The 27,434-nt window shown below is 41.6% G+C and overlaps 2 protein-coding genes and 1 pseudogene across 4 annotated transcripts in view; 1 reads left to right on the top strand and 2 right to left on the bottom strand.

The window, feature by feature from the left end:
* The window catches only part of LOC149214249 (Ubiquitin-like superfamily protein), a 179,437-nt gene that overhangs the window by 106,744 nt on the left and 45,259 nt on the right, over positions 1-27,434 (bottom strand). The window lies entirely within an intron of this gene.
* LOC149214251 (kinesin-like protein KIN-14C pseudogene) lies at positions 184-1,374 on the bottom strand (annotated as a pseudogene).
* Positions 1,789-18,224, top strand: LOC149214250 (uncharacterized). Its single transcript, XM_089393121.1, has 3 exons — positions 1,789-1,798; positions 17,346-17,487; positions 17,616-18,224. The coding sequence occupies exons 1-3, from the start codon at positions 1,789-1,791 to the stop codon at positions 18,076-18,078; spliced, it is 615 nt and encodes a 204-aa protein (XP_089249247.1). The 3' UTR covers positions 18,079-18,224.

Below are 27,434 nucleotides of genomic sequence, written 5' to 3'. Positions count from 1 at the left end.
CTTTTATCATATTTATGTGTCAATGTATTTATTTTATGTTGAAGATGGTTTAGATATTAAAAAAATGGAAAAAGAATGAATATTTTTATACCAAATGATTTTTTCCCAATTATTACCGATTTTTTCCTGATTATTACAATTTTTTCCGATTTTCTCCTCGCGTCGATATTATCCCGATAACGATTAGTGCAACATTGGTAATAATGGCCTTACCCTACAGAAAACTCTTATGTTGCTTTTGAGTTCCAATATAGTGTTGTGCAACTTCCTCCGTAACAGCTCTCCTTCAAAAATTTGAAGATCAGCCTTTGAAAGGCGACTTTGAAGTTCCTCTACCTTTTGATTTTGCTCAAAACACTGTGTTTTATATTGCAATGCCGATGACTCTGCAATTTCTAACTTCTGATTTGCAATGTCTACCTGTCGCTGCAAACTTCTTATTTTTTCGTTCTGGGAGGAGAAACTCTCCTCCAAATATGTTGTCTTGTTTGCAAGCTGGGATTCCAACTCCGCAGCAGATTTTCCAGTGCATTCTTTGTACTTTTCTACCTCAACAGACAAAGTCTGGAGTTGAGAAGCCTTCTGGTCTCTCTCATCTGTAACACGTTGAAGCTCTCCACGGAGACAGTCATTCTCTTCTGCAAAGGTTTTTATCTGCTTTTGAGCCTCTTGCAGTGAAGCTTTAGTAACACTGAGCTGGTCTTGAACTACAACAGAGTAACCTCTTAAGCGACTGAGAGTTTTCATCATAGTTGATTTTTCTATCTGTAGTTGATTGTACTTTTGTAATCGTTTATTGATATCCTGAAGTGATTCCACCTGTTTATTTGCACTTGAAGCCTCTTGCTGTGCTTTATCGCATTCTTCTAACAAGAAAGATTTTTCTTTTTCTGCAGCTTCCGAGCTTCTATGTCTTTCTGCTTTCCTCTTTATCAGCTTCTGTTTTCGTAAGTTTTTCTTCAAGAGAGGAGCATGTTTTCCTCAGTTCAGAGATGGTCATCCTCAGCTCTTCATCCTTCTTCTTCAGCGCATCCTCTGTTTCCTTGCGTTCCCTTCTCTCGTTTGACAACTCATTTTGCAGCTGCTCCTTCTGCAACACACAACCCTCTTCCATCTCCTGGAACCAGCAAAAGAAAGCTCAGAGTTTCTTGATATAGTTCATCATTTACTCACATTTCCCCTTATAATCGAACTTAGCTTTACCCTTCATCTTCAAATTCAAGAGCACCTCAACGTCCTCCTTAGAAAACTCGGCCAATTCATTGTTCCGTTGGAGGAGCCGCTTCGAGTAGTAACGTGATTAATATTGCCAGTTTCTTGCCCCATATTTACCACGGAAAACGCATGGCGAATCCTCAGCTTTGGGTCTGCCATCACTCCAGTACCAAGCAGATCACAGCTTATCATTTATCAGCTGTCACATGACATTTCCTCATGATTTTCCTTCCTCTTAATTTATTAGGGCTTTTCTGCATGCTACCACCCGGAGATTTCATCTGCCTTGCGCCAGACTTCATGCTCAAAACTGAAACTTATAACACCGTTTTCTTGGCCATTTTTTCCTTGAATTTGTTCAATTTTTTCACAGCCTGCGGGTCCCTGACTTTCGCTCTAAGCTTTCATCAGCTCCTCTAGCTTTCCGGTATCGATGTCAACAACAAAATTTTTCTCCAGTTGGGTACGATGCATACAAAAAACGGTTTTGGTGATTTCCCACAGACAACGCTGAGGAGATTCCAGGCTTACCAAAGTCAGATAAATGACAGAGGATAAACTGGGTACATAAAAATGGCAGAAGGTCAGAACATTTTGAGGGCAGCGCTCAGATGGGAAGAAATGCAGATCTGACTGGCATATGAGGTTTCTTGCCCTACCATGGAAAACACATGGCGAATCCTCAGCTTTGGGTCTGCCATCACTCCAGCACTGAACAGATCACAGATTATCTTTTATCAGTTGTCACAGGATATTTCCTCATGGTTTTCCTTCCTCTAAAATTACTAGGGCTTTTCTGCACGCTACCGCCCAGAGATTTCATCTGCCTTGCCAGACTTCATGCTCAAAACTGAAACTTATAACACCGTTTTCTTGGCCATTTTTTCCTTGAATTTGTTCAATTTTTTCACAGCCTGCAGGTCCCTGACTTTCGCTCTAAGCTTTCATCAGCTCCTCTAGCTTTCCGGTATTGATGTTGAAAACAAATTTTTCTCCAATTGGGTACAATGCATACAAAAAACGGTTTTGGTGATTTCCCACAGACAATGCTGAGGAGATTCCAGGCTTGCCAAAGTCAGATAAACGAAAGGGGATAAATTGGGTACATAAAATGGCAGAAGGTCAGAACATTTTGAGGGCAGCGCTCAGATGGGAAGAAATGCAGATCTGACTGGCATATGAGGCCGCAAAACTAGTGGCTCAGACCTGAGCAGGGCAAGAATACACCTGCAGCTCTGATACCATGTTAAACTCACATGGATATTATTGACATCATATACATTTATAGTACATTGGAGTGATCGTTGGATTCCATATTCCAAGGTCTCTTGGACTTTGGTGGTTGTTCACATTCCACACCAACCCATAGAGAATTAGGTGTCCAACAAAATGATACAGCATAGAACAATCTAAAAAATTAACAATGTAACCTTCACAGATGACTTCTCTGAGAACACTTGGATACACTTTTTGTAAAAGAAGGATGAGGTTTTATGTTGATTCAAGGAGGTCAAATCCCTGTAGAGAACCAAACAGGGAGAAAGATTAAAACACTCAAGTCAGATAATGGAGGCAAGTACACCTCAAATGCCTTCAAGGACTTTCGTGCACATGAGGGTATCAAAAAAAAGTTAACAATCCATACAACCCTCAACAAAATGGATCTAAAGAGCAAAAAACAGGACCACTATCAGAGCGACCAAGGCTATGTTACATGACCAGGAGTTGCCTATGTTTCTATGGGCAAAGATTTGCAACACTGCCATTTATTTGGAGAACTAAGGTACTGGGAAGGTTGACACATGAGGAGTCTTTTACAGCAGAGAAACCAGATTTGCGACACATTCTTACCTTTAGTTGTCTACTATATTGCCTTGTTCCATCAGGAAAGAGAACCAAATTAGAACCTGTAGAAATTACCATTGTAGATCACCTGGTAATGCAATGTACTAAAGCAAAGCACTTGATCTACTTCTACAACAATTGAGCAGAAGCTTAATCGAACATGAGCAACATCAAGCATGAACAGATATAACTGAGAATGAGAAGTAATCAACCATAACACAGAAGATATATCACTGGGAAAAGCACCAGCCTAAAACACCAACTCTATATTATCATACAAGTGGAAATCTTGTTCAAGTTACAAAAAGAATTAGCTCTCAAGCTATCCTGATCTCTCTGCACTCAAACAATACTGCTCACAGACTCAATAAACATAGAATATATCTTCCTCAAGCCCTCCAAGCCTCCTATTTCCTTGTGCAGTTTTGATTGGGGTCCATCATCACACTCACTGTAACCTCAGGTCTAACTGCGCAATCCATAAGGAATAATATTCCTTCTGCATGCAAGGAATATTCACCAAGGAATATCCTAGCAACTGATAGTACATTGTCCCTCCATTTGATCTCAACTGGGTCTCTGACTGAACTGACATGCATGAGTTATCCATGAGTGAATACTCAGTTATCTGAATTACAGTAGTTACATGCATGCAAGCATTAACTAACTGAACTCTCATTAATTTAACAAACTATTAAATTAATCTAACTGGACTTGACTAAGTTAAACTAAGTCAACTGATTACAACTCAATATTACAACTCATCCTTATCTCTTTAACTGAAGGTTAAATTCCTCAATTAATGGATAAACTATTGCATGTCCTCACATAGACTTCAAGATTGAATTTCCTTAACTAATTAACTCAAGATGAATTAATTAATTAATTTCCAAACTATTGTTGATATCAAATTCGAATTTTAATTCCTATGTTTAGTCCAGGGACTGACTAAAATAAGAATCCATCCTAAACTGCTAAAAATAGAACTTCTATTTTTAGCACTTCCATTTTTCATTCCCTGTTGCTCAATCCAGCACTGGTACCCAAACTGCTATTTTTAGCACTTCTATTTTTAGCATTTCTTGTTGCACACTTTTCAACACTCCCTCTCAACAAGAAAGGCTTCCACTCGAACCCGATCCTGTAACTCTGGAATGTTCTTCATGTAACACTTCTACCAAGTGTGGTTGCTCCAGCAACTCTCGGAACAAAAACAACTCCCCACTGGCCTCTCTATTGGGCTAGAAACATACTCTGATGCTGAAGCTCTACCTGTTGCTGACAAGTGCTCCCTCTCTGACCTTTGAGCTGCTGCAACACTCCATGCATCTCGCGTCGTTGCAGCCTCTTAGCTCTACACGGTCCTAGGACTCCTGCACTATATCTCTTTCTGTCGCTCCATCCACATCTATCTCTACCCAATCAGTGAGTCCTACTACTCCTCGTCGGGGCTCCCGTAGCAAAGTCGAATCAAAGAGGTTTGGCACCTCAAGGATCCTACCCCTCCTTGGGATGATCACTCCACATTGCCCCACCTCCTACCTGGAGGTATGGCTGCATGTGATCCCTCTACCTGTGAGAAACCTCAGGCAACAAACCTTGCCTTGTGTTTCTCAACACTGCAATTCGCTGCCTACTTTACCTTGTAAACCCATCAGGAACTAACCACTGATTTGTCCGCAGGTCTAGGGACAACATCCCACACACTGTTCCATATGATAGAATCGTACTCTTCTACCATTGCATCAACCCAAAATGGTTGCTGCACTGCCTCCTGAAAAGAAGAAGGTTCGGTCACTACACACTCCCCAACCAGGGCCATGTAGCCAGTGCATCTCTCGGGAGATCTCCTATGTCTGCGCTGAGAGGATGGCTGCCCCACATTCTCTCTCGCATCCTGCATCAATCTGTCAACGTACCGCGAGTGTTTCCGCCTGTCTTTGGAAGACTCTCGAGCTGTGGTGGTCTCCACTACTAGATCCTCTACATGTGGTGTTTCCACATCATCAAGAAGCTCCTCCTCCTTTGGAACTAAAAGTTCCTCGTCACCATGCAACTTGAGCTCCCTCTCAAGTATCGCATAGCTCTCTGCTCATCGAACTTCAAATCCCTGCACACTATGGTCCTCTGAGTGGCAGGTAGAAACACACGATAGTTGTGGGGTCTATCTGTGTACCCCACAAGTATCCCCAACTCAGCTATTGGGTCTAGCTTCTTTCGAGCATCTTTGGTCACATGACAGAAAACTGGTGATCCAAAGATACGGAAGTGACTCACATCTGGTCGCTTTCCCGAAAAAGCCTCCATAGGTGTCTTCATCCCCAAAACACGATGAGGACTTCTATTCTGAAGGTACAATGTTGTATTGCATGCCTCAACCCACAGATGAAGTGGTAGGCTTTGGTCATGCAACATCGCTCCAGCTGCTCCCACAATAGATCTGTTCTTCCTTTCGGCCACCCCATTCTATTATGGGTTATGAGGTGTCGTCAGCTCCTGTTTAATTCCTTCTGCAGCACAGAAGTCTTTAAACTGCTGGGAAACATACTCTCCACCATTGTCGCTACGCAAGGCTTTTACTTTCTTCCCAAATTCTTTCTCTGTTGAGGCTTTAAACTCACAAAACCTCAAGAAGGTCTGATCCTTCTTTTGCATAAAGTAGATCCAGCATCTATGAGAAAAATCATCAATGAAAATAACATAGTACCATTGTTTAGCGGTGGAGGCTGTAGAGAATGGTCCACATACATCTGAGTGAACTCGCTCCAGGATTGCTCTAGCTCTATTATCTCGATCCTGAAAGGAAGCTTTCGCATACTTACCCAGGGTGCATCCTTTGCATGTGTCTGTTTGCTCCAGTTTTCCCTAGGGTAAGCCGATAGAAATCTGCTGCATGATCTTCAAGGCACCGTGATGCAAGTGGCCCAGTCTCCTATGCCACAGCTCGCCAACATCTTGGCTTTGCACCACCTCTGCTTTGGAACTTAGTGCAGCACAGTCATCTACCTCCAACTTGTAGAGATTCTTTACTCGAATCCCTATTCGCTTGGTCTGTCTGGTGCCGATATGCCTCAGGAACACTTTTCCTTTACTAAAGACTACATCATAGCCTTTATCTTCTAGCATAGCAACAGACACAAGATTCTTTTTCAAACCTGGTACATATTTCACAACAGATAGGGTGAGAGGAGCACCATGCTCCCTCTGAAACACAATTGTACCTTCACCTAAGACACAGTATTTTCCATCATCGCCCATCTCGATCTGCATCTGGAGATCCTTCTCCTCCAATGTACTGAAAAGATTCTTGTCACCTGACATGTGGAAAGAAGCTCCACTGTCCAGGTACCAAACACATCCCACCATGGATGAAACCATGCATGCGATAAGCGAGAAATCCAGCTCAAATTGTGAAGCTAGTGCATCACCATCAGATCCCTTTGAGGAACCCTTCTTGGATTTCTTCTGTGGACAATTCATAGCATAATGGCCCACTTCATGACAGTGAAAGCATCGCACCTTCGACTTGTCAACCTTCTTCCCACCATGAGAAGATTTGGATTGGGACGCCTTCCCTTTCCCTTTCTTAGCTTTACTCGCTAAAGCTAGATTTTCTTCATCATCTTGTTTTGATGAAGATCCATCCCTGGTGCTCCGCTTTATCTCCTCCTACATCAGATCCGACCAAAGTCGTTCCCAATCTGGCAGTTTCTCTCTTCCATTAACTGAGTCCTAGTAGCTATGCCAGCTCTTAGGAAGACCGAGGAGTGCTAGACTCACCATGTCATCATCAGCAGTCACGACCCCTACACTTGCAAGCTCATCCCTGCAGGTGGTGAGCTTGTTCAGGAATGTAGAGATTGTGTCGCCCTTTTCGCACTTGATCTTTCGAAGTTTGTCCTTCAGCGCCAACTTCCTCTGATCGTTGCTATTCTGATAAAGATCTTTCAATGTTTTCCACATTGAAAACGGAGTCTCCTTCCCATGGAGGCTCGAGACAATGTGATCTCGAACTCTCTTCAGGAGGATTCTCCTCGCTCTAGCCACACTTTTTCCATTCTACCAGTTGAGTAGCATCAATCGGCTTTTGGACTTCTTGATCAATGAAGTCCTTAAGACCGCTATCTTCCAATACTGCTTCCACTAAACGCCATCGATGAAATAGATGTGATAAGAACTCAATTCAATATTCAAAAACCAAACTTCGTACTTCTCCTGCTTATATATTGTTCTTCCTTGATCACTTTTGCCCCGATACCATGTAGAAATTCCCATTGTAGATCACCTGGTAATGCAATGTACTAAAGCAAAACACTTGATCTACTTCTACAACAATTGAGTGGAAGCTTAATCTAACATGAGTAACATCAAGCATGAACAGATATAACTGAGAATGAGAAGTAATCAACCATAACACAAAAGATATATCACTGGGGAAAGCACCAGCCTAAAACCCCAACTCTATATTATCATACAAGTGGAAATCTTATTCAAGTTACAAAAAGAATTAGCTCTCAAGCTATCCTGTTCTCTCTGCACTCAAACAATACTGCTCACAGACTCAATAGACATAGAATATATCTTCCTCAAGCCCTCCAAGCCTCCTATTTCCTTGCGCAGTTTTGATTAGGGTCCAATGATATCACATGTGTGAATTGGCCTCATCACACTCACTGTAACCTCAGGTCCAACTGCGCAATCCATAAGGAATAATATTCCTTCTGCATGCAAGGAATATTCACCAAGGAATATCCTAGCAACTGATAGTACACTGTCCCTCCATCTGATCTCAGCTGGGTCTCTCACTGAACTGACATGCATGAGTTATCCATGAGTGAATAATCAATTATCTGAATTACAGTAGTTACATGCATGCAAACATTAACTAACTGAACTCTCATTAATTTAACAAACTGTTAAATTAATCTAACTGGACTTGACTAAGTTAAACTAAGTCAATTGATTACAACTCATCCTTATCTCTTTAACTGAAGGTTAAATTCCTCAATTAATGGAGAAATTGTTGCATGTCCTCACATAGAACTTCAAGATTGAATTTTTTTAACTAATTAACTCAAGATGTATTAATTAATTAATTTCCAAACTGTTGTTGATATCAAATTCGAGTTTTACTTCCTATGTTTAGTCCAAAGACTGACTAAAATAAGAATCCATCCTGAACTACTAAAAACAGAACTTCTATTTTTAGCACTTCCATTTTTCATTCCCTGTTGCTCAATCCAGCACTGGTACCCACACTACTATCACAAAAAGAAGTGATTAACTACGATGAGACATCGCTCAAGCTCAAACTTCCAGCACAAGGAGGAAGAAGGCCTAGTGGGCAGAGCAAACACTGAGAGATGCTCAGGAGTACATAGGTACTCCTTGATATTAAGTCAGAGAGAGCAAGGCACTACAGCAATATTCAGGTTATATGGCGTTGATGAGTGAGCTAATTGAGGATGAACTTTCTAGCTACATGAAGCATCCAAGCATCAAGTGTGGATGGATGCTATGGTGGAAGAGTACTCTCCCATCATGAAGAATAATGTCTGGGAGGTTGTGCCACAACCAAAGAAAATGTGGTTGGCTCTAAATGGGCCTACAAGATTAAGCACGCCGCAGAAGGTAGTGTAGAAAAGTTCAAAGCCCAATTTGCAGCTAAGGGATTTTCACAAAAAGAAGCGATTGACTACAAAGAGACCTTTGCCCCAAAAGCTAGATGCTCATCCATTAGGATAGTTACTTGTATTGTAGCACAAATGGGTTTGAGAATTCACCAAATGGACATGAAGACAGCCTTCCTCAATGTTGTAGTTGAGGGAGAGATTTACATTAAGCAACCAGAGGGGTTTGAAGTACATAGGAGGAATTCCCATGTGTGCAAATTAAAGAGAGCATTGTAAGGACTCAAGCAAGCTCTTAGGGCATAGTATGCCAGGATTGACAGCTACTTGTAACACATGGGCTTCACTAGCAGTGAGGAAAACCCAAGCTTATATTGCACTCAAGTTAAGGGAAAGTCTCTCATTTTGGTGTTGTAAGTGGATGACTTATTCTCAAGGGTCGCAAGACGATCATAGCAAAATGTATGAGGGACCTAGTAGCAGAGTTCAAAATGAAGGATTTATGGATGATGCATTATTTTATGGGCTTGGAGATGTGGCAGGGGAAGTATAAAATTGAGATCTTGAAGCGATTCACGATGATAGACTACAGACCCATGTTTATGCTACCAGTGACCAACTAGAAGAAGATTGATGCTTCCAGATCTGAGGCAGTGGACCTAAGTTGCACGAAACGGGGAAACGGGGAAGCGACACGAAACGCGGAAGCGAAACGAAACGCGACCTCCCCGAATTTTGGAAACGGGGAGACGCGAATATATATAATAATATATATATATTAAAAACATTTAAAAATTATTAATATATATATGTGCAAGACTGCAATCATAAAGCATTAATGATACATTTACTTAAACATTTTAACATTAAGATTAAATTTACATCACAATGATCACATTTACTCATGAGTCATCACATAATGAAAATAAAAATATAGGAACTGGAAAATCCAAAATCAGCCTTTATTTATATTAGTATATGAGGCTGCAAGTACAATAAAGACTATAAGGCTGCAAGAACTATAGAGACAAGTCACAAAAGACTAATCCTCATCATAACAATCCTCATCAAAAATAGAAGCAGCAGAATGCTCAACAGTGGATGGTGGTGCTGAAGAAGATGATGCACCAATTCCACTTCCAGAATCCTCCTCAATATTCAGGGCAGCAAGAGAGAGATCCAAATCAGGATTTTCTGCATCCACATCCCATTCTTTAGAAGGACCACTGTTGTATTCTGGACCCCTACGAGATGCAAGGCGAAGGTTGGAGTGCACATAAACAAGATCCTCTGCTTTCTGTGAGCCCAACCTATTGCGCTTCACAGAATGAATAAAACCATAAGTGCTCCAATTCCTTTCTGCTGATGAAGAGCTTGCCACTTGTGAAAGAATACGAATGGCAAGGCTTTGCAAATGTACACCATTTGCTCCATGACAAATCCACCACCTAACTGGATTCATGGTGCTTCTCTCCTCCAAAGCTGATATATCTGCATAATCATCTATTCCTGCAGCAAAACTGGCAAATTCCTCCTTTACCTCCCTATGTAGGTGAGAAGGAAACATTCTCATTAGTGCTTTTTTCACCCCAGTAGCCACCTCTCTATCCTTATGGGGTGCCTTCCTCTTCCCATTGCTTTTAGCAATAAGCTCCTCATCATAAAATTTGGGGTTCAAAGCATGTGCTAAAGTGTGCAATGGTGTATTGAAATTGTTCCACCGGTCAACAATGATTTTCTTGATCAAACCAGCAAAATGATCATCAACAAACAGAAGTTGTGGAGACTCCTGCGAAATGATTTCCATAGTTTTCTCAACCATGGAATCCATGCCATCATATACCTCTCCCAAGAAAGGTTGGTCAGTGTCAGCACTCCGGAGAAGCTCAAATGCAGGGGTTGTGAACTTTAGCAAGAAATCTACCTTGCTCCACCAATCCTCATCAAGGCACAATCTACGCACCATAGATCCCCGCTCTGAATCTGCTTGTCTCCACTCAATCCACAGTTGACTCACCACCATAGAAACTAATGCATGCTTAACCTCAACAAGGCGGCGCAACATCACGAAGTTTGAGGCATATCTTGTCTCAGCAACTTTTAACAACTCCAATTTGGAGTACTCTCGAAATATGGCCTGAGACTGGTGGTGGTTGGTGATGAATTTGATAATCTCCCTTGCATCCCCTGTGACTTCCTTTATCCAGGAAACTTTGTTGTCGATCTCCTCTAAGATCAGATTCAGATTATGGACAATGCATGGTGTCCAAAATATGTTGTCATACCTCCCCTCAATAATCAAACCTGCAGCTTTGCAAACTGGTGCATTATCCGTGATAACTTGCACCACCCTGTTAGCCCCTATTTGTTCAATAGCTTTTATAATAATATCAGCAATGAACTGTGCATCTTTCACCTCTCCTGAGCAGTCTTCTGCCTTGATAAACATTGCTCCTTTGGGGGAAGTGGCAATGATATTTATCAATGGTCTGCGCCTCATATCTGTCCAACCATCTGAGACTATGGTAACCCCAGAGCTACTCCAGGAAGAACGAATTGGAGCTAAAACGTCCTCCACAAGTTCCTTCTCATTTTTGAGAAGCTGGGTTCTGACTTTCTCATAGTTGGGCCCCTTGTACCCTTGAGGAGCTTTGTTAACTGCCCTCAACATATCTTGCCAGTAAGGAGAGCGAACAACATTGAATGGGATACCACATGCATAAATGCACCTGGCAACTCTGGAATCAGCTTCTTCTCTTGCTTGCACATTCACCAATCTAGCAATTCTGCTATCCTGAACTGATTGGGATGCCCCTGAGCCTCTGGTATGTTTGGGTGCTGCTTGTTCATGTTCTTGACTGTGACCCAGACCACCTCTCCTCTTTCTTGCTTCAACTACAATCCTTGGCTCAACGTTAGATGTAGCCTGAGTATGCTCATCATGCCTCCTCTTAGTACCATCCGCCTCATCTTGCTCTCTTTGATATGCCCTCCTTACCAACGGATCTGCTGTTTTTGTGCAACCCACAATCCCCTGTCCTCCTCCATGCAACAGATGCGCCTTCACTCTTGGGTAGGAGCCCTTGTACGTAATATTGCAAAGAGTGCATCGCCATTCCCATGAGCCACCACCTCCACATTTTTGAAGCTTCACCACATGCCTCCAAAGAGGATAATATTCAGCCCTTGGGTTGGCCCTAGGGTTTGAAGTTGCAGCTGCACTTTGGCTGGAAGCCATTGCTGCAAAAATAAATTAAAAAAACAAATCTGTAAATAATAAATTTATCAAAACGTTTTTCATATTTTTGGCTGTATAAACCCTAGAAAAATTAAAGAAATAGTAAGGAAAAAACTAAGAAATAAATGTGGCTTACCCAAATGAATTATCTGTGGCTGAATCTACCCTAAAATGCCAGAAAAGAGGAGAAATATGGCTGTAGCTGAGCCAAATTTGCTGCAAAAATAAATTTAAAAAACAAATCTATAAATAAAAAACGTTTTTCAGCAATTTAGCTGCATAAACCCTAGAAAATTTGAAGAAATAGTAAGAAAAAACTAACAAAATGAATGTGGCTTACCCAAATTAATTTTCTGTGGTTGAAACTACCCGGAAATGCCAGAAAAGAGAAGATAAATATGGCTGTAGCTGAGCCAAATCTGCTGCTACAGAAATCTCTTGCTGAAATCTCCTTCTCTTGCTGCTGAAATCTCTTTCTCCCGCTGCTGAAATCTACTTTGCTCAATGCTCAAAACACCAGCTACTGAAACAACTGCCAATCTCCAAGAGAAACTCCTTGCTGAATAGTGTGATGAGAGAATGAGAGGCAGAGCTCTTTTATAACTTTAGAAACGCTTTCTAGAAGTGATTAGAAACCCTAAGCTAAACCCTAAACTAATTAGGAAATTTTATTTTTTTAAAAACAAGTGCTTTTTTAAAGGAAACGGGGCCCGTACGGCGTGGAAACGAGTTTCCGTCCGTACGGGCGCGTTTCCATCTCGGGAAACGCGCCCGTACGGACGGAAACTCGTTTCCATGCCGTACGGTACGGGGAAACCCGTTTCCGTTTCGTTTCCGTACGGAAACGGCCCCCTGCCCAGCGTTTCCTGCTACTTAGCAGTGGACCCTATATTATATAGATAGCTTATTGGCTCTCTCATGTACTTTGTCAATACCAGACATGGTAGAGCCAAAGCAAGTTCACTGGGTGGCTACAAAATACGTGTTGAGATACCTTCGAGGCATAGTTGATTATGGATTGAGATATACTCAAATGGATGGAGTGGAGCTAGAGGGGTACATCGATGTTGATTGCGAAAACAATACAACTAAAAGAAAGAGCACTTATGGGTGTTGTTTCAGCTTGGGATCAGTAGAAGTTTTTTGGTTTAGCGGGAAGCAGAATTCAGTTGCCTTAAGATCTGTTGAGGCCAAGTACATGGCCGCCAACTTGGCAGCTTGTGAGGCAATCTAGCTTCAAAAACTTCTTGTGGGGCTATTTGATCAGGAGATGGAGCCAACTTTGATTGACTGTGACAATCATAGATGTATCAGGTTCTCAGAGAATCTAGTGTTTCAAGACAAGTCGAAACACATTCAAATCAGGTACCACTTCAATCGATGCCGTGTGCAAAAGGGGGTAGTAAAGCTACATCACATACCAACGAATGAGTAGGTACAAAACATTTTGACCAATGCTTTGATGAAGGGCAAATTTGCTTCTTCAGATTTAAGTTGAGGGTGTCGCAAAACACCATCCTCGCTAAGGGGTAGTGTTGAAAGCAGTGATGATAATATTGCCGATATTTCGGCGATATTCGTAAATATCGCGCGATTTTGGCGAAAACGAGATTTCGGCTGGAAAATAGCGCGATTTTTTCGTGTTTTGAAATTCTCGCGAGATTTCTGCGGCGATATTTTCATAAATATCGCGCCACGACTGTAAATATCGCGGGTTAGTTTAAAACTTTAATGATTCGGGTTATAAAATGGTAATATTGTTTTGGTTTTCCCGTCACTTTGTAATGTTTTCGTGCGAGCTGGAGAGAGACGGAACCGGTGCTGCGAAGGAGGGTTTACCCGGTGCCAAAGGTCACAGTCCCGACGTCTTGAGTCTTGACTCTTCACCGTCAACGTAACGCTGCAGCCTGCAACTGTGCAACACATTATATTGGACCTTGGTAATATGATATATCTATTGAGCAATGAGCATTGAGAAGCATAACCGGAAGTTAGAACATACAAATAGCATAACCAGAACATGTAGATTCGCATCTATATTTTGTGGCTTGTATTATATGTGCTGTATTCATATATGTTATCATCGAATATATAGTGTGCCACAAATTTTATCATTAAGCCACGTTGGATACCGAGCCACTGAGTAATTTGGCAATGTCCAGTTGCCTGTCTACAAACCACAGCCCAATGTATATTCACTGTAGAGTTAAGGTCATCATATAAAAGGGTCTTTGTCACTGCCATATGAGACTATGCCACCACATGTTATCGAACCCAATGCCACAGTATAATGCAGAGTATAGTGACACCATTAAAGATGCAAACCAGAGCCATTGTAAGAACAAGTCATGAGCTGCAGTCAAGCGATCCTTCACATTGTTTATACTGAAATAGAGAGCTTTTGAGATGTGTGTCAAGTTACCACAGAGATATAGTAGAAGGAGTAAGATTGTCACTGTGTTAATGAGAATCATTGTGTCACCACTGTAATGGAGTGCAAGCCTAATTCTATGTCACTGTCATGTCACAACAACTATCATTACAGTCATCAGGTCACTATGTCAAGAATCAAGATTACTGCTGTCATGCTGCCATTAATTAGTAATTACTTTCATCAAGATCTTGTTATAGAAGGTTGCTACCCAGTTCACAGGTCACTGACATAATCCTTCATCAAGGACTCTTGCCATGAACACAATCATGCCTTCAAGTCACCAACACAACGCCAAAGTCACCGTCAAAGGTAACTGCCTTATGAGGTTACTGTCACACTGTCATGACTCATGAGTCTCAACATGCATGTATGTAAGTTTGTAACCAACAGAATTTGAATTTTGGTCAAACCCTGTAGCATCCAGATTCCAACCCAACATCAACAAATATGTTCTCAGTTCTTGAAAACACTAATCCTTTTTTGGGGGCTTAAAAGTTAACAGTGAACACGTCATGTTTTGCCAGTACTCTTTGCCAGTACTCGGACTCTCGAGGAATTTGGAATAAGTCTAGCATTTAACCATTAGACCTGTAGCAATTTGGAATTATAGACCTGTAGCATTTGTAGAAAAATTTGGAATTATAGACCTGTAGCATTTGTAGAAAAATTTGGAATTATAGACCTGTAGCATTTGTAGAAAAATTTGGACCTGTGTTAAATTGTTAATTACCAAATTCAGTGAAGACCTTTTAGAGCTCAGACCTGTGAGACAATGTACATTGTAAACATTAACTTAGCCACATCATTGGCTAATTTTTTAAAGATGTTATTTTATTTTGGTCAGAAAATTCAAAAAACAGCAGTCCATCTTTCGATAAGTGTCAATAGCCCGTTCGATTCCCTTGAGAACTTCAGTCTATGGGCCCAGGTCTGCAGTGTTTTATTCACAGAATTGCCCAGAATTTTGATTTTATGCTTGACATTTCTTCTGGGTAGTTCGATCTGAGCTTTTCTTCAGAATTTTATAAATTTAAATTTTATATATTAAAAAAACAAGGGTTATATATTGCTTAATAACTTATTAAGTTACTAATTCTAAATTTTTTTTGGTGCTGTAGGTTTCCTTTTGAGTTAGCCGGAGCCCACTACAAAATACAAATATGCCAAAAAACTTGGACCCATTTTGGGAGTATGGGATCCCTGATGGTGGGACAAATCGTGCATATCTTTCATGCAAATTGTGTGGGGACAAGATGACAGGTGGGGTTACACGACTGAAATACCATCTTGCTAGACTCCCTGGACATGATGTTGGCATTTGTAGAGTTTCTAGTCCGGAGCTTATACGAAAAGCTCTTGAGGCAATTGAAGAAAAGGACAGAAAGAAGGAAGAGGCGGAAAGAAACAAAGCTGAACGTGCAGGTAGATCTTTTGGGATATCTTCTCCTGATTTTGATGTTCAGGGTAGTGGCCCTACTGGCGCTAGTGGGAGGGGCTCCACAACTGGCACACCATCACATGCTAGTGTGAATGCGAGGTCATCATTTTTTGTTCCACGAACAGGAGCTGGAGCACAACCTGGCATAAAATCGCTTGTCAAAAAAAAGGAGAAGGAAGAAGCAAATAGAGTCATGGGGAGGTGTATTTATTGGAGCGACTTACCTCTCAGCATCACAAAAACCAATCCATTTTGGCAACCAATGTGTGATGCTATTGCTGTTGTGGGCCCAGGGTACAAAAGTGCCACATATGAGGAGTTGCGGGGGCCAATTCTTCAAGCAGAAAAAGAGGACATCAACTCTAGATTGGCGGAGTTGAAACAGACATGGGAAGTCACTGGATGCACAGTGATGTCTGATGGTTGGACAGATAGGAAGGGTAGGACCCTTCTAAATTTCTTGGTACATTGTCCTAAAGGTAACATGTTTATTAAATCGTTGGATGCATCAGAACATATCAAAGATGCAGCAACGATATGTGAGTTGTTAGATGGGTTCATTCAGGAGATTGGTGTGCAGAATGTGGTGCAAGTTGTAACAGACAATGCAGCTAATTATGTGTCTGCCGGCAGAATGCTTATGGAGAGGCATCCCACATTGTTCTGGACTCCATGTTCAGCGCATTGTCTTGATTTGTTGCTTGAGGATATGGGGAAACTCTCCTTCATCAAGGAGGCAGTTGATATGGCTAGGAGCATCCCCAAGTTTATTTATAACCATGCTTATGTTCTTAGCCTTATGAGGAGGTACACTAAAAACAAGGAGTTGCGGCGTCCTGCCATCACACGTTTTGCCACAACCTTTATTACTCTCCAGTCTTTGCTTCGATGTCAGTACGAGTTGAAGCAAATGTTTGTGTCTGATGATTGGCGTACTTGTAGATACAGCAAGAGACCTGATGGGAGAGCCATTGCAAAAATGGTGTACTCTGAGACATTTTGGCGTGGAGTACAAGAAGCATGTGCAGTTAGCGAACCTATAGTAAAGGTTCTTAGATTGGTGGATGGAGAGAAGCCTGCAATGCCTTATTTGTATGAGGGCATGGATAGGGCCAAGGAGGCCATTCGTTCCTATTATGCAGACAAGGGTTCTGCTGGCCTTAATAGGCAGATGATGTTATGGGATGTGATCGATAATCGGTGGACAGGGATGCTTCATCGACCCATTCATGCAGCAGCACTCTTCCTCAACCCTGCATTTGCATACAAATGCAATTTTCGTTTTGATGGCGAGGTGATGGAAGGGCTCCATACCTGTATTCAGAGGATGGTACCTGATTCTGAGCTTCGTAGCAAAATCAAGCGCGAGGTACAGAGTTATCAGGATTGTGTTGGCCTATTTGGCTTTGATGATGCCATTAAGGAAAGGGCCCTCTTCATGCCACGTAAGTGACAAGTCATCACTCATTAGAAATTTGAATTTAATTATGTTTTAACTTTTAACTTTTAAGTTTTTGAATTTTTTATTTCATTATTTTGTTGTAGATCTTTGGTGGCAAAGCTATGGTGCAAGGGTACCAAATTTGCAAAATTTGGCTATACGAATCTTGAGTCAAACATGTAGCTCTTCAGGGTGTGAGCGCAATTGGAGTGTATTTGAGAAAATACACGCCAAAAAGCGCAACAGGTTTAACTTTGAACTCAAGCCTTCAGTTGAGCAATTACACTTATTGTAATTTTTAATTTTTAATTTATGACCTTCAAGTGTCAAGAGTTAAGAGTCAAAACTCATTACTTTTTTTGACACTCTTACAGGTTGGAGTTCGCACGCCTCAACGATTTGGTGTATGTGCATTACAACATCCGACTTCGAGTGAGGCAAATAGAATCACCAGTGGATCCAGATGCCATTTCCTTAGACAATATTGATGTATTGTCTCCGTGGAGGGTGGAGTCTCAGGAGCCCATATTGGAGGAGTCACCTTCATGGTTGGAGGAGCCAGTGGCAGATGATCCATTAGAGCAGGGGCAGCAAGAGGAGGACTCGGAGTCAGAGGAGCAGCAGCACTTAGAGGAGGAGCAGGAGGAGTTGGAGGAGGACACTGCGGGAGCATCAGCATCAACACCATCTGCTATAGATATAGGAGAGCATAGCTCCATGCCTATCACTCATTATGTGACATTAGGTGCAGAGGCAGTGTCAGGGCCTTCTACTACTAGGGGCAGGCCTGACAAACAGCCCATCATGTTTTCCCGTAAAAGGGGGAGAGGGCAGTAGATAGATAGCTGCTAGTTTTATTTGTTATGCTACATGTAACTCATGATGATGAGATACTTTTATTATTATATGTGATGTTATTTTGTATTGGTTCTCCACATTTGAGTCCTTGAATGGACAATTATCAGGGATTAGCACGATTTGGTATCGCCTTTGATGTATCATTTCTATTTGACATCATATATATCAGTGTTTTCTTCATATTTATGTGCCAATGTGTTTAGTTCATGTTGTTATTGCTTTATATGTTTAGAAATCTGGAAAAAAATGAATATATTATGCATTTTTTATGCTTGCCGATATTTGCCGATATTTTGCCGATATTTTCGCCGATATTTCCGATAAGATATTTTCCGGACCCTCGCCGATATTTTCCCGATACCGATATTATCAACACTGGTTGAAAGTGTAGCCTCAAAGGTGATTCTACATTGGTCAAGTACCATGACATGCAGTGAATCACCAAAATTATCATAGCATAATTAAATGTTTCCTATGTTTGGACCTTAGGCATAGAATCAATAATTTAATTTTTTATTTTATTGGCCACTTTGTTTTAATGTTAAGAGGTCAACGAAATATTATATCATGATCATTGATCTCAAGTGTGAAGGTGCAATCTCAGCCCTCCATCACTTTGGAGATTGGGTCAAAAAATTATAAAAGATGGAAATGGGTTGTTGGAGAGTTTAGTTCGATTTGGCACGAGAGCTCGGCATTCAACAGAGACAAGAAGTCGAAGTTACAGCAAAGTGTGATCAGCACAAAGGCAATTTTCCAGGGCAGCAAATAGGCCTAAGGAGGTTGAATTACCCAAGCCATGCATGTCAATTTTGAGGAGCAAAAACAGACCAAGCCATGTCGGTCGAATTATCCAAGCCATGTCGGTCAATTTTGGATATATTGGGGATTGCCTTGAGCATTGTTGTGTTGTTGATCTGTCACTGTTTACTGTTGTAATAAACATATCAGTTCTGAAATGCGCTGAATCACACTTTTTTAAAGCCCTAAAAATTGAATTTTTTCGAATTCTAGTGCATTTGGGCTATTTTTGGGCATATTAGCCATCTAATTTTGGAGTCATCTGTGATTGTTTACTGCTGTTATAAATATTTCAAATCTGAAAAATTCGCTAAACCCATACATAAAGGCTCTAATACATCTGATTTTTCAGTTAACTAAGCTTACTTGGCAATTGGGCATATTTTCGTCATATTGAGTAAGCATAGGGATTATCGAAGTGTCATTTATTTATTGCTATCATAAATTGTTTCGCTGCTGTCATATTAGTCACTTACTGCCCATAAAAGGGATCATTGGAACATAAAGTGCCCAATTGTCTTCATATCTTGTTACTTGTTCCTAGCATTTACATGGTTAAAGTGACTAACATTGTTTGTTTCTTGAGAATTTAAGTTTCACATCTCTTTGGCATTCAGCACTAACATCATGTATAATCTTGTTTCATATCTTTGGTAATTGTGATCGATATGTGAATAAATTGATTTAATTGGTTAAGCATCTTGTGGAAATTTCTTGAAGTTCGCACTTGTGTCTTTCAGCATCTATCTTGCTTAAGATTGTATTTTAATATTGTTAAGTACTCTTGCTTTAAAATAATCCAGAATAAGTACTCAAGTAACATAAACAATCTAAGCATGGAGGGAGGAGCTCCGGGGAACCCTAATCATGGTGGAACCCTAGGTTACCAAGGCATCGAACTGCGGATTTCTACCAGCAGCAAGAGTTTCTGGCGTCTGCAAAATGGTCTACCATGTGGGTCTGACTGCGGGTTAGGCGATTTTATACTGTTTATTGACCTCTAACGGGCCTGTCGGTGGATGTTTATTGTGTTTCAGCGGCTTATCGCCCATTGTTTCCGCAACCCCGTCTCTTCTACAGCCTGCCTTCCCCTAGACATACAGCAGTCAGGTAATACTGTTGGTTACTATGGTTGAAGAAGACCTCGTGGATTACGAGGAGGACCCCATGCCAAAACAGGAGATTTGGTCGCATCAGACTGGCCCGGACATGGACCCCTGGCAGAATAAACCGCATCGGAAGATCGCTGCTACTCTGACGCCACAACACCCGCCCTCCTCCGGAAAACGGCAACCCACTGCTATCAATGTTGAAGACTTACCTGGATTGGAATGCCCCCCCCCTCCAGCCACTCTGAATCTCCTTGGCACCAGTTTGCAGGCTTCACCCTATTTTGACTCTCCCTTACCATATCCCCTGCAGAAGCCCCTACCTATGAACCCTCCCTCTATCTCCTTGGCTCCGGTTGGCCCGTCCAATCTCCCGCAACCTGCACAATCCTACTTTCAACCGGGCTCGTGCAGCTTCAACCCTCATTCCCCGATTCGATCTGGCTACTTCAGCTCTCCCATACCAAATTCCCGACCTGCATCGTCGGCCCAGCATAGCTCCTCGGAACCGTGCAGAAACTTGCTCCGCGAACACCCCACGGGCCGGCTCACGGACAAACCCAAAAAGGGCCGGTGCCTTAGAGCGGTTGATTCAGACATAAACCTGACATTTGGGGAAGAAGACATTCACATGGCGGACGCTTTGGACATGGCGAGGAAAGTTCTAATTGGTCGTGTACGAGGCAGGAACTATTCAGTGGAGCGACTGTGTCAATGGACCATGGAGATATGGGGTTCTCTGTTGAAAGATCTACCTGTGATTAGGGTTTTGGCTAGAGGATGGTTTTCCCTCCACTTTCATAGGGAGGAGTACACGGACTGGATTTTATCGCGCTACTGGCACATCGAGCTTACTCCTATACTATTGAAGAGATGGGATCCACTTTTCGATCCGGAGCGTGAACAGCTGGGAGCAAGGCCTATTTGGGTCAAACTTCCTGGGTGCCCATGCAGTTTTGGACTCCTCTGGTTTTCAAACGTACTGGAGATGCTCTGGGGTCATACCTTGAGCATGACCAGTCCTACAAAAAGACTAGCATTATGACAATGGTGAGGATTTTGGTGCATCTTGACACCAAGGAAGGGCTTGAGGAAAAAATCACTCTTCACAGGAGACACTTCTCACGCAAACAACTTCTGGACTATGAAGGAGTCCCATTTCGCTGTAGGAGGTGCCACAAAGTGGGTCACCTATACAAGGATTGCCCACTGCTTTCTTCAGTGACTACAGAGAACTCTCGGGGGACCAAGCAATAGAACTCTGAAGCGCTGAATAAGGGAGATCAAAATCAAGAACAGGCACCATCAGCGGCTGCAGTGGGCGCTACACAAAAGGCAAAAAAATCGGCGAAAAGCTCCAACCTCACCTCCTCAGACTCGCTCCAAATCTGCTGCGGATGCGACTACTCTCCCGGGTAATGGTTCTATTCCCATAACCTATGTGCTTTTTTCAGATGTTATGTTTACTTCTATGCAAACATCTTTGCATCTCCCCTCTACTGCACATTGCTCTATCCCTTCCATCCCTTGCTCCATCATTCCTCCGCCCCCCACTTTCTCAACTACACCTACCTCCCTCAGGGATTTTTCCACTCCCCCATCACATACTTCCTCCCCTTCTGGGACGGGTTCCCATCCCTACAACCTCCGATCCAGAGCTCGACCTAAGACTCCTCATTTAGGTTTGGGCCTTTCCCCTGGTAGGACCAAGAAATATAAACCCACCAGAGGGCGTCCATCCAAGATCAAATCGGCCATCAAGACGGCGGTGGCTGATGTAGCGAGGGGCCGTCAATACACCATTGAAAGGGCACTTAGAGCCATTGAGCCCTCATCCCCTGTCTCCCCATGATTTGGCTCTCCTACAACTGCAGGGGATTAGCCAACCCCAAAAAGAGATTGGCTCTCAAGCGTCTTTTACATGGCTCCAAATGTGACATACTCTTCTTATAGGAAACCCTTGGTAACTCTGACCTCATTACCAGAACCATCCTCTCTATCCTACTGGGATGGGTTTTCCAGGGCATGGATGTTATTGGCAGATCCGGTGGACTTGCTATAGGCTATAACCCTAAAGTAATCAAGCATATCTCCTCCTGGGACTGGCCTATTACAATTTAGTCATCAACATGATCACTCATCAAACTCATCTACTGGAAATGTGATCATCAATAGGAGCTACATAAACATCATCTATCATAGAGTCTTTAGACTCCTAAAGGACATTCGCAACTTCAGTAGTAATATTAGTAGTTGTAGTAAGGGTTTGGGGCGGGAATTTTCCCTTTTTCATAAAAACTACCCTATAAACCCATTTCAAGTCCACGTATGTGTAGTCAATGTGGTCTAACTTATTTGGCCAATCCAAGACGAGACCTATCAGTTTGGTACAAAACCGATACAAACCAAACCACCAATCAAGGTTGTTGGTTGATTTGATGCTTAGCCTTGTCCAACCGGTTCTAGTTCGAACCAAGCTATGTTTACAAGAGAGTATTAGTGGTCACCAATGAAATGTCTTGAACTACTTCCTACACATTCTCTTCGTACTTGAGCTACATTTCTCAACACTACCTCCTATGGAGGAAGTAATTTTGCAACAAACTAAGTGTCACTTTGCATGCCTCAACCTTCCTTTTTGCTAAGGATTTGGCCAAAATATCAACAACCCACTTATCTATGGGAATATACTAGAGCTACACTACTCCCTTCTGAATCATGTCTCATATGAAGTGATATTTGATCTCTATGTTTGGACTTGTCATGAAACACTAGATTCTCAAAGAGTATGATACAACTCTGAGAGTATAGTGAGATCCAAATCTTATTCAAACAAGACTACAAGTAACTTGCGAAGCCAAAATTCCTCATAATTAGTAGTATTGGTTAGCATGTATTTGCCTCTACTGAGCTAAGTGACATACAAGTCTATTTCTCGAAGAACCAAGATATCATCATTGATCCCAAGCCAAAGCAATACCCTAAGGTGCTCCTCTTGTCCACTGCACTACCTTCCCAATCCATTTCTGAATACCCCTACAACCTCACTTCACCATCTCCATCATAACTCTTTCCATGTTCCATTATGCCCTGCATATATGGGCAGATGTTTTGCTACTACATTGATTCCACCATGAACCACCTTAAGGTGTTTATAGCAAAACATATATGTGGTCTAGTGTAGAGCAAATACACCAAGGAACCCATTCGACTACCTCTTTCTAGCAGTACCTTCTTTCCACGAACCACACTTTGAACTTCTCAAAGTTGTCATCTAATGCATGCTTGGTCTTGCAGAGTCAATTGGGCCTCAAAATTGACTTCCCCTTCAGTGTTGACACTATATCCCAAACTTCATTCTTCATGATGGAGGTGTACTCCTCCATGGAATCCTGCCATACCTATTGGTCTACTATGTCCTAAAAGCTCGAAGGCTCAAAATCTATGATGTTACTCATTGATGCCATAAAATCTAGAAACTTCTTTAAAGGTCTACTCTCTCTAAATGTGCTCCTAGAAGCCTCAACATACTGCAAAGCATCCCCCAATGTCTTAAGTGAGTCATCAAGGTCCTTTGATAGAAGTGGAAGGGATTAATCATTATTGTCTCCTCTTTACCTGAAGGTAATTGTACTACTCTAAAAGTCATTGTTGACCTTGGCTCAACCTTTGGAGTTTCTAGCTCCTCATGTATTGTGACTAAAACAGGCTCATGAGAGTCTGAGACTTCTTGGGTGGAAAATCTTCCTCAAACCTTACATCTTTGTTCATTGTTCTCTTCCTCTATTATGGAATATAGACCTATAATCCATTGAAGTCTCATTGTAAGCTACAAATAAACCCTTCTTGTTTGAGAGTTCCAACATAGTCCTCTTTTCTACAAAAAAGATGAATATAAACTAGATGACCAAGGACACAAAAATGACTCACCTCCTACTCCGGTGTCTTGTCCTCCAAGATTGATCCGAATTGGATCCTCAAACACTCTTACAATTTCCTAAACTCTGTAAAACTCATAACAAAAGTTTCAAAGTGCTATGGATATCGAGCTTATCAGAAGTAACCTCTAAACAATGGCAATTGTGGTCAACACGGAGCAACGAGGACCCTCGATCAAAGCGCGCAGACCATTGGCCCATGGTAACCGTGCGTTGATGCAAATTGGCAAATGGGAGGTCAAATCCAAAAACAGAGGCAGTTTCTGATACACGATCACAGGGCGTCCCCCTCAATGAAGGAGGGCCCCAAGCGCTCAGTCACAAGGAAAAGCACAAAACTGTACGGAATCGCTGATTCCGTCAGAAGGCGGGCCCCACACTAAAACCGGTAGGATATCGGAAGGACCTCAAGCAATAAGCGGGTTCGATCGAGTCCCGCTCGATTCCATACAATGGGTGACACGCGTCCGCAGATGAGAGAGAAAACCGCTCTCATCGCGCAGGTAAAGGTCATGCTACTTACGCGCGCGATATGGACGAAGACCTAGGATCTGGAGGCCCCAGATCAACAGCAGAGAAGCAATCCAATGGGTGACCGAATTCGACAGGGAAATAGACTAAGGCAGATAAGATTTGAAATCCGGCATGACCGATGAGTTGGCAGAGGAATCAGTTTCGTGGGCACTATTGGAGCAACGGAAATAACGACCAAACTATTAATCACATCCTTACACTTGGGTCCATCATTGAGGAAGCACAATGTCGCTCTTTGAATGTTTAATACAGTTTTATAAAATTTCGAAAAGCTTTTGATTTTGTTCCTAAGGAGACTTTAGTCCAGAGACTCATAGACATTAGCATCTCCAAGACCTTGTTGTCCAACCATCATGCATTAATACAAGTTGATCCTTGGTTGTTTAAACATAGCACACAAGCTATCAGATTTTACCCTAAGTACTATTGGAGTCAAAAAGAGTTGCCCTTACCCCCCCTCATAATTTCAGATCTACATTGACAAGTTAGAGTCCTTGTTTGAGCACATCTAGGACAATGATGGTCTCCTTCTACACCATGTCATGATTTCTATCTAGATGTTTGTCGATGATATGATCCTTCTAACCTTCTAGCCACATAAGGATCAAAGATACAATTGGATGCCCAAGCCCTTTTCTCTGATATTCATCAATTGATGATCAACACAAGTAGAACCAAGGACGAGATCTTCAACACATCAAAAAATATAATCTAATAACCATTTCATTTTCAAACAAGAGAAGATGAGATCACCAACACATATACTTATCTAGGGTCACTATTTACAGGGTTTCACTTTAGTTTACACATGCACTTCAACCTCGAACCAACAAGAGTTATGGGTCTATGGCCATTCTTGAGAGATAGTGTTTCAAAAACCATTTTCAAGACATATTGTCCAAGATGTCATTCATATACACTTTTGTCCAACCCATAGTCTAAGGTTTAGGACTAGTTTACTAGAGTTTGATTGGTTTTCAATAGAGATAGTATAGATCATCCTTCTTTACTGCATCATTAGGTGCAAGCATACAATTCCTTAACCCATCATCCTCACTAAGTTTGTTGCTCACCCCATTGACTTGAGACAGCATTTATTCTCGTGTCACTTCTACAGCATGTGTGTAGCTTCATTGATACAATGAAGGGGAGTGACTAGTATCCATACTTGACCTATCGTTCTTCAAATTCCATTGCAGCAACTAATTATTCAATTCCATTTAGATGTCGGTACACCAAAGTCTTGAATCTCCTTTCTTTGGTCGGTATTAAGTTGGACCAACTTCCTTCATTTAGATATTCCATGTTACACCCAATCGCCTCTTACCATCCAAATAGGGGATAAATACAATCACCCAAGAGGATATCTACAGGCAATATTACAGGGTACATGGATAAATCCTTAGGATGTGTTACATATGAAGGTGGAATTCTATGCTAAGCATATCAAGATGATGGGAGATGGGCTCATTGTTCAGCCCCATTACACGCTTCACCATTTGATGACAGTTCAAAATTAGCTCTCATAGACTGTGGATTAAGACAAATCACCAGATTGACCAATCAAATAAGATCAACCAGTTGTGCCATCTCCGAGAGATAGAGATTGACGAGCACTTCATATTCCTTTGCCACATTTAATATGAGATATGTGGGAGATTTCATTGCTTGTTAAGGGGGATCCATACCCTATCCAATTTCTTCCTATACTTTGACCAAAGATGTCCAACTCTTTACATGAAGAAGGCCCTCAGACTTCATACCCACATTCTTCGACCTCCTCTTAGAATAGATCCCATTCAACGAATTTATTTTTCATGTACAATAATGCTCCCATCAGCTAAGAGAACCAAGAAAAGGACTGAAAACAACATTTCCTCTAACGCCAAATCAATGTGAACTCAAGGGACCATTCCCATTCTCAAAGACATCACTAAACTAGATCCGTTACTAGCAAGCAGACAACATCACCTACACATTAGCAATGTTAGTTTTTGGTAGCAGCAAACAGGTGTTCTAGTCTCTATGGTGTCTAAGAGGTTAAGGACACAAGATCTCCAAAACCCAAAGAAGGTTTCGCAAGAAAAGCCTTAAAAACACCTCAATTAGATTAATTAGCCGATAATTAAATGTTTCCCTAAGTCTAATTTAGGAAAACTAGTTAATTAAATCAAATTAATTGAGGTAAATCAATTTTGCTCTAAAGACTTCTGGATAAGTCACTTGATGGGGTCAAGATGATCTTGGCCATCAATTGAGATGTGATCATGGTCGTTGGTGCCCAATAGAAGATTATAAGTGCAAGTCAATGGGGTTTGGAGAAGAGACACATAAGAAGTTCAAACAGTTCCACTTACCCACTAAGTCACCTGACACGGGGACACGAGACACGCAAATATGAGACCCTGACATGGGACACGGAGACCCCCAAAATATGACATGTAGGACATGTTATATACTATATATATATATATATTAAAAAAATAATAGATAGTACACATTCTCATGATGATACAAATTCAATCATACATGTACATTGTAACATTATGCATAGAATCATGATTCATCAATGATACAAGTTTACAACTAACACTTACTACTACATCAATGACAAATGCGATAAATTGCCATTGGACAAACACAAGAAATTAGCCATAAACTACATTTTTCTTATTAAGTCATCAAAATCGCATAGGTACCGAGTCCTTAGGAGTCCTGACTAGGAATGCCAATGGCAAATAGCAAATACAAAACAAGGTAAACACTAGAACCCGAACAATAGAACAGGAAAGAAGAATCTCATAGGTTGTTGCCAGCAAGCTACAAGCTATGCCTATAGCTCATCAACATCAAACTTAGCTTCAATACCACAACTGCTCCCTTTTGCAGCCTCCTTTGTATCCAGATTCCAATGTAACCTATGCATTTGTTGTGTGGTGGATGGCCCTTTAAG

The sequence above is a fragment of the Pinus tabuliformis genome, chromosome 1_1 (genome assembly GCF_031772625.1).
Source record: "Pinus tabuliformis cultivar Carrire ecotype Pingquan chromosome 1_1, CPIR1, whole genome shotgun sequence".
NCBI classification, from domain to species: Eukaryota; Viridiplantae; Streptophyta; class Pinopsida; order Pinales; family Pinaceae; genus Pinus; species Pinus tabuliformis.
Note: the sequence above shows the minus strand (reverse complement) of the source record. Positions and strands in the feature narration are given on the sequence as shown.

Coding starts and splice junctions, on each gene's coding strand:
- LOC149214250 (XM_089393121.1), top strand. Junction 17,488..17,615: donor CACGCCAAAAAGCGCAACAG/GTTTAACTTTGA, acceptor ACACTCTTACAG/GTTGGAGTTCGCACGCCTCA.